Source organism: Mizuhopecten yessoensis, unplaced genomic scaffold, assembly GCF_002113885.1.
Source record: "Mizuhopecten yessoensis strain PY_sf001 unplaced genomic scaffold, ASM211388v2 scaffold11109, whole genome shotgun sequence".
In the NCBI taxonomy this organism is placed as follows: Eukaryota; Metazoa; Mollusca; class Bivalvia; order Pectinida; family Pectinidae; genus Mizuhopecten; species Mizuhopecten yessoensis.
In genome coordinates, this window is record NW_018408884.1 from 766,100 (window position 1) to 774,604 (window position 8,505).

The following is an 8,505-nucleotide window of genomic DNA, read 5'->3' on the forward strand; positions in this document are numbered from 1 at the left end:
TAAACTTGTCCACACTGTTGGAATTACTTCTTTGCCCATATATATATATATATATATATATATAATTACTTGATTTGGAAATCTACAAGTTAACCATACTTAAGCAAAACGGCCCTGTTGAGAATATACACTGCCGTTTATTTATGTTTGTGGAAGCCTGTACATACTTCATATATAATACATATCTGTCATTTGAAGATTTTATATTCGTATAGATTAACAATTTACAGGATGAGCTCAGAAATTTATTTAGCGATACTTTTCTTGATGAGCTGGCCGGGTACATGTCAACTTCCGGCTGCGCCAAGTTGACGTCATTACCTGCGCAGAACATAAGGGGCGTCAAATCCGCCATATTGAATACACTGACAGGAGAGGAGACGAAGGGAAGGCTGAAATTCCAACTAATATCAGCGCCATCCTCCATACTTCGCTAATTTTGACACCAGGAGGGAACTCTTAACTTCATAATAGAACAGCCGACGGGCTGATTTTGTATCTATAGTCAGCCAAGACGCTTAAACATTTCCAATATATATAGCTTCCGTCAACTTCCGGCAGAACAAAAATGGGTACCAAGGATGACGAATATGATTATCTTTTCAAAGGTAGGCAGTTTATTGAGAAATTATGAGTCGATAACTCCTTAAACCATGAACATGTCCTTGATATTAGTATTGTTTAACGAGAAATCGTGATATATGTTTCCATAATTTACAAATAATCGCCCCCTTCCATGAAATGTCAAACGAGGAAGCGGTGTCATTGACATTTTTGACAGCTGAATATTTCAGACATTGTTCGAAGTAGCATACCTATTTATAGCCACACTTCGTTCGTCAGTTGTCAGATAGAGAATATGGTTTACATTCGGTTTATAAAATGAAAATATCAAAACAAGTTTTAGCCTATTTTTAATGATTACCAACCAATATTCAACATTAAAATCAATGCGCCACAATTTCTATGTGAAATTTCACATAACAACAGTAAAGTAGCTAAATTAGTCGTAATAAAAAAAGACAATAATTTCACTTTACATATATCGTTGTGTGATGTGATGGATGTGAGATATTGTAATTTTATGATGCACCGTCCACTGACTCGTCATAAACAGGTTTTGACACACCCCTTGCAGTACTGATCTTTCGTGGACGTTCATTACACTTAGTCCTCACACACATCGTATTGTAATGATAATATATATTATACCCTATATCAAGATTCGTCAAAACGTGTGTTATTCAAAATATAGGACTTCAGTGCTTTAAATATTTGTTATTTTGTTATTTATTTTAGAGATGGGTTTCTTTCTGCTAGCTATAGGACTGTCATATACATAGGTACATAATTGTTGCCCTTGTTACCAAATATTTTGAACCTGACCCATACCCAGGTGCTCTAGATTCTTTCCCCATGCAGATCACACCACTATTGACAGTGGTAACTGTAAAGTGATATACAATGAACAGGTTGGGAACTCGCCACATTCTAAGATACACCCGGTTAACAGATATTGCTTTTAACCGGAATAAACTAAATCGGAAATACATCTCGGAAAAGAGAGAGAGATCCTAGCCTGATAAACCGCCAAGTGTCATAAAATTTATTGAAATTAAAAGTTGAATATTGTTATTTACTACAAATTTATATAAGCTTGTATATTTTCTTACTGTACATGCACAATCAGTAGAAGGGCAAATTTGAAGATGCCAGTCGATGTATTGGCTGAGATGTCCTGGGATCATTCATGCAATTGATCTGTGTTATCGTGTTTATTAATATCCTGGTTTCTAGAACGTGACTTTGAGTCGCTTGTTAAGTTCAACCTAAAGTCAACAAACTCTTTGTTAGTATACGGAAACTTAATTAACTCATTCACCCCAGACATTTTGTAATAACCTATTCCAACCAGTCGGGGATAATCCTGGAGGGGGCCATGGGGCTCATTGACCCTTCAAAACTGAAATTGACCCCTTTATGTTACAATTTTCTTCTAATTTTACATAGGATGCCCCCTCTTAATTTTGATATTGACTAAAAATTGCTGAAATGGCCCACTGCTTTCAATTTAAGGATTTTCCTAGCAACCTTTTTGAATGGGAAGAGTTAAAATGTGGCTTCAGGGGTGAATGAGTTAAAAAAACCAGTAGAGACTTATAGGACTGCATTACAACAAGAAGGGGCATCCAAACCTCCTCTTGCACTTACCCTACTGATCAGGCTTTTAGCCAGGATTTCAAATGTCCCTTTCCAAAACGTTGATATTATAACTAATTGTACAAAGTTGCCTGTCGAAATAGGTCCCTTTCAGAAAACTGCCTGTCAAAAAGACAGGTGGACGTGCGGCTGGCTAATAGCCTGCTACCGATATATAGCTATAGCCTTGCTGCAGATTGCAAAAAGGTCCACCAGGTTTTATTGGAGGTTACTGGTCGACATAATTTTGGAGGTGGTAGACTAGTTGTCTACAAAACAGATGTCCAGAAATTTAGTGTCCTAGTTATAACAGCTGTATGTGATTGAGAAAATATTGCACAATATTCAGTTTACTCCTGAAAATTTCTTTCCCGATTGGTATATTTTCTTGCCAAAATGAAACAAAAATGCTTCATCCCAAATTAACAGGAAAAACAGTCATGTTACATACATACATGTACATATAATAAGGTGCTTCACAAAGCATGTATCCTGTGGAGAACTTTGCCTTCTGATGGCCGTGTATCCATCCTGTTGATGTTGCTGACCTTCAGTGGTTTCCTGTATCCGTTGTCGTAATGTATGTACAGTATATAAGTATACACCTTACAAGTAAGACACACATTATCAGACGCACAGATTTCACTGGTATGTTACTTGTGCTTAAAACTGAACTTTTAACTAGACCTGTAACTTAAATGTTAATTAAAAAACAATTCTTGCTTTTAAGTCATGCTTTTAAGTTTTAAAATGCATAAAACTGACTTATTGTAATAGGGATCGATAATGTTTGTAAAAAAAAAATCTATTAGCTTCAGTTACATTTTCACAATACCTAGTCCTAAAGTTTACCAGCCCTGGATGCAAGGCGATTGGAATTTAAAAACAATGATCCTGTGCAGATTTCAGTCCCTACCCTACAAGTTTGAAAAAAACCCATTAAACAGTATTCTCTACTTTTGTCCAAATTTAAAATTTAGTAAGCATTAACATGGAGTTGATGATTACTTTATAATCATTGAATAGTACTATTAAATAATAATAATAATAATTTGAGGTTCTTATATACCGCTTTATCACAACCTAGTTCGTCGGTCGTCTCAAAGTGGCTTACAGATTATTATCCATGGTTATAGGGCCTTTGCAACCAGCCAATAATTTTCTCTGGGGAGCATACAGTCGGTGCTGCCATTTACAGCTAAGGAAGAGTATCTTACTCAAGGATACAACACAGTTCCGTGACTTGACTCAAACCTGCAACCCTTCGGTCACGAGCCTCTGCGTGTAGGTGTATGTGTTTCAGATATATCATCTTTGAAACCTCCTCCCTCTATGTACCTTTTTGTGTTCCTAATTATGACAAAATTACAGTCGCTTTATACAGGTGTATGCTCCGGATCCCTTGCAGAGTTTACAAGTTGACTATGTAAAGTACCAATCCTGCATACACTGTACCTGTGATCTTTGAGTTATACTTTCTGAATCACGCAGCTCAACAGTGAAAATTTGACCAGTTTTGATCTCCCAATTGCAAGTAATCTTCAAAACACATATATACAATGTCCACAACCTTGTGATTTGTCAATTTTTCATTCTGGGAAACAAGACTTCAATTTTGTCGCAAGAAAATTCAAAGCTGCACGTACAGATGATGATAAGATGTTTCCTGTCGAGATGTTTCAATATGTGTAGAAGGTTTAACATGGGTATCATAGTAATAAATATAACTGATATAGAGGCTTTCAGGTATCTTTTTACTCATTGTCTAAAAATAGATCAATCCAAATACATCTAGATATATATGTAATATGTATTTTTAACCTATGACATATTTTGAGTGAGTCATGCTGTTTGTAAACAAATGATGACATGGCCAGGAACATGGCCACACATTCTTTGACATAGTCTTATTCAGTTATTACTGTGTGTGCCTAATTTAGATATTACTAACATTCAGCAGTACATGTATACGTATATATAACAAGGACTTGGGGACTTCACTGGGATTGTGTAGAGAATGTTGACCGATACATCCTAGCCTACAGTACCTAGTGATTAAGCTATAATATTAATATATATACCTGCTACTTGTTTAGTTGTGAACTGCTCTGTTGACATTTTTCATTAAACGATTCAAAATTTTGAAACTTTGTTGTGGAATATTATTGGACTGTAAATTTAAATAGAATTTTAGTTTAAAAAGTTTTAACATCTTCTTGAAAAAAAAACTTGTCGACACTTTAGTTATGATGTCTTGTATGAACTCTCGCTGCACGGCCTGTGGCCATAAGGCTGGATCACGCTTCAGTAAGGGTCACGCCTACAGGGACGATGATTATGACTATCTGTGTAAAGGTGTGTGTATAAAGGATGGCACAGAATGAGGATTTTTACTTTCAAAGACTTTTTTGGGAATTGGAAACAAAAGATGTCCGGTCTCTTCGAGAATGAATACCAGAGTTAAATTGTTTGAGGCCTAATTAGTTACCTGATTGGTAAATGTAACTGATGAAATTGATAATCACATGGATATTTTCAGTAAATATTTTATTTCTTATTTGACTCAATTTAAATTTTATGCTGAAGAAAGACATGAGACTGAGAGGCATCATGTTTTTTTGTAGATAATGAGTAGAAAACAAGATATAATCCTGTTTCTTAGTTTTAATTTCAATTCCTTTGATGATAAATATGGTCGAGTTACTTAGTACTCACTAAACATTTGTCTTTATGATGTGTTGTAAGCACCTACTGATAGGCGAGTGGTACTTGCTTATGTATTATTTATGTGTTAAAAAACTCCATGGTATCAATATGTACGTAAATGTTTTAACGGTGAATGTTTGTGTTTTTCAGTGGTACTTATAGGAGACTCCGGTGTAGGGAAAAGTAACCTGTTGTCAAGATTCACCAGGAACGAGTTCAACTTAGAAAGTAAAAGTACAATTGGAGTGGAGTTTGCTACGAGGTATATATTTACTATTGTTGCCATGGTGATCACTTTATAACCAATAATCAGTCAGTAATGCTTCCTGTTTAAGACCATCAATGGTGAACATATCGTTAATTGATTAACGAGTTATTTAACCCTTTCACCCCTTTTGTAGACTCCATTGATCTGGATGAGTCCATTTTGGTCTACAGTGGTGAAAGGGTGATATTAGCTCATTCACCCCTGATATTTCATAATGAACTATTCCAACCATTGAATTGGAAGAGTTCAAAAGTGTCTTCAGGGGTGAATGAGTTCAAGACCAAAAGAAATTGTATGTTTCCATTGTTTAAAACTGTCAAAGCATAAGTAACAATCATACGTATGTTAGACATTTTATAAAACATAGAAGTAACAACTTAACTGTGAATGTGGTATCGCCTGTTTAATAGTTCAGATTAGACTTTGAATTCACAAATGAATCGTTTAACCATTTGCTTAATATCCCTGTCGCCACGTTAAGAAAGTTTTAACTAGCAAGGGGTTTTTAAGTGAAAGAAAGTGTGGCGGTGACCTTTTGGCCTCATCCAGCTAGCTCAGCTGTTAGCTGTTTGACAGGTAGCTAAAGACTTCAGTTAACAAAGCATGGTTAGCTTTACAGTTCTTTCCTTGTATTGGTCCTGTCGATCTACTTTTACTATTAAAGTTGATTGTAAATGTTAGCTAGTTTACCTTCACTAAACAATGGCTGACATTAGACACTGTTTTTATGACTATAATTCTCTTTAATGTATGATGTTTGTTTTATGTGCTTTTGAATTGGCTGTCAAAATGATGATAAATGTAACATGCATCTAATAAGAATTACATTGAAATGTCTTCCTCAACCTGCAGGAGTATACAAGTAGATGGAAAAACGATCAAAGCACAGATCTGGGACACAGCCGGTCAAGAACGATATCGGGCCATCACCAGCGCGTAAGTACAGCTTGACGTTGGGTCCTTATACAGAACCAATTTGAGACAATAACTGGAACATTGTGTGGCCATGTTGGAGGTTCAGGTGTAACAGTAGACTTGTTCAAAGCTCTGGTATTGAACATTGTGTTCACTACAGCGCAATTAACAATGGTGCTAATTACAAAAATATCTTGTCCTCGCCAACTTTTAACATCAATAGGAAAGATATCTCAAATAATGAACCCAAGATTAATAGCAATAAGTTATTAATGTGTATAGAGGGAATTTAAATTTTGAACATGTTTTGAATAATTGCCAGTGTTATCTCCCTTTATACATAGAGGTCTATACTGAACCATATTATAAAAAAAAAATGTAAAATAGGAATACTTTCCTACTTACAGGTACTATCGAGGAGCTGTTGGCGCGTTACTAGTTTATGATATAGCTAAACACCTGACATATGAAAATGTGGAGCGCTGGCTGAAGGAACTGCGGGACCATGCTGATAATAACATTGTCATCATGCTGGTGGGCAACAAGAGTGACTTACGTCATCTACGAGCTGTGCCTACAGACGAGGCCAAGGCCTTCGCAGGTAATGGCCAATGAAATTTAAGTGTCAGAAATGAAACATTAAATAAGGTTATTTCCTACTTGGTCCATTTGGAATGGACTAGGATCATTTTGAATGATAATTTTCTTGTTTTCAATAAACTTGATTAAAAAGAATAGAGTTAAACCTTTGTTCCGACACTGATGAGCTGGTATTTGTCGGTGATGGAGGTGATGTCAACTAGATTGCTGTTCATCTGCAGTATTTTATCTACCTACATTTTAAAAAAGCTTGTTCCTGCATGATTTCGTAAATAAAGCATAATTTGGACTGAAATTTGGATAATGTTCAAAAAATTTTCTTCATTTTGGAAAAATAAAGCACCTTTTGCAAGGGGAAGCAGCTTATGTTTGCTTGCAAAACGGGGAAAAATCACTTCACTGGTCAATAATGAATGTTATGTTGTTTCACTTCCAGAGAAGAATAACCTGTCTTTCATAGAAACATCAGCCCTGGATTCTACTAATGTGGAAACAGCATTTCAAAATATATTAACAGGTATGTAATGGTTATTGGTAAGCTTTTCTTCATAAACTACAATAAAATAAAACTGAATTTTGTCATGAGAAGGCCGACTATCACACACTTAAGGAGGCTCCACCCTTTAGCACCATCTAGCAGAATTCAATGAAATTTCACATAATGGTTATGTCCCTATATAGAGAGATATTTTTTGAAAATCTAAGCATTCTGATAAACTAGGGATTTTTTTTGTAAAAAATACTGAAAAATTGAATTTTTGTCCAATTCAATACTTTCACATTTTTTGAGTGTGTAGCATTGTTCAAACTTACAACAATGAAATAATGAAAAGAAGCATTGCTAATCAACCATACAAATATTTTATTTATCATAAAATATCTACAACATGTTACGAAAAACGTTTTTTCGCTCACCTGGTCCGAAGGACCAAGGTGAGCTTATGCCATACCGTGGCGTCCGTCGTCCGTACGTCCGTCCGTCCGTCAACAATTTCTTTAACCGACTTCTTCTTCTTAACCACTGTTTGGAATTAAACAAAATTTGACTGGAAGCATCCCTAGGTGGTGGGGATTCAAAATTGTACAAATAATGGGGCTGACCCCCCAGGGGGCTGAGGGGCGGGGCCAAAAGGGGTCAATTTGCTCATATTGCTTTAAGCGATTTCTTCTCTGGAACTAAGAAGTGGATATCAACCATATTTGACTGGAAGCATCCCTAGGTGGTGGTGATTAAAAATTGTACAAATGGTGTGGCTGACCCCCCAGGGGGCTGAGGGGCAGGGCCAAAAAGGGTATTTGGGTATACTTCTTTAAGCGACTTCTTCTCTGGAACTAAGGACAGGATATCAACCATATTTGACTGGAAGCATCTCTAGGTGGTAGTGATTAAAAATTGTACAAATGGTGGGGCTGACTCCCCAGGGGGCTAAGGGGCGGGGCCAAAAGGGGGCAATTTGGCTATATTGCTACAAACGACTTCTGTAGAACTATGCAATGGATATTGATCATATTTGGTTGGAAGTATTCATGGGAGGCAGGGATTCAAAATTGTACAAATGGTGGGGCTGACCCCCCAGGCTAAGGGGTGGGGCCGATAAAATTTATTATTTGGAAATGTTTGAGATCCCCACCATATAACCATATATACAATTGCTGAGTATAAAGAGAAGAATGCACATTTGCTTCCAGGATGTCCCTAGGGTCTGGCCCCACCCTTGGAGACATAGTCCCTGGGCCATAACTTTAAAACGGTTGAGATCCCCACCCCAAAACTATATATACAAATGCTGGGCATAAAGAGACGAATGCAATCATGA

General features: G+C 36.4%; 1 protein-coding gene across 2 annotated transcripts in view; it reads left to right on the plus strand.

The window, feature by feature from the left end:
• The first annotated feature begins 320 nt into the window (after positions 1 to 320).
• LOC110465940 (ras-related protein Rab-11A) overlaps positions 321 to 8,505 on the plus strand; it is a 13,789-nt gene continuing 5,604 nt past the window's right edge. Inside the window, exons 1-5 of one of the 2 annotated variants that reach the window (XM_021522132.1) lie at positions 321 to 608; positions 5,056 to 5,167; positions 6,026 to 6,109; positions 6,496 to 6,689; positions 7,125 to 7,205. In XM_021522132.1, the coding sequence (XP_021377807.1) occupies positions 569 to 608; positions 5,056 to 5,167; positions 6,026 to 6,109; positions 6,496 to 6,689; positions 7,125 to 7,205 (511 nt within the window). In that variant the 5' untranslated portion in view covers positions 321 to 568. Of the gene's footprint in view, positions 609 to 4,433; positions 4,555 to 5,055; positions 5,168 to 6,025; positions 6,110 to 6,495; positions 6,690 to 7,124; positions 7,206 to 8,505 lie in introns of those variants that run through there. The other variant, XM_021522131.1, reaches the window with a different exon arrangement.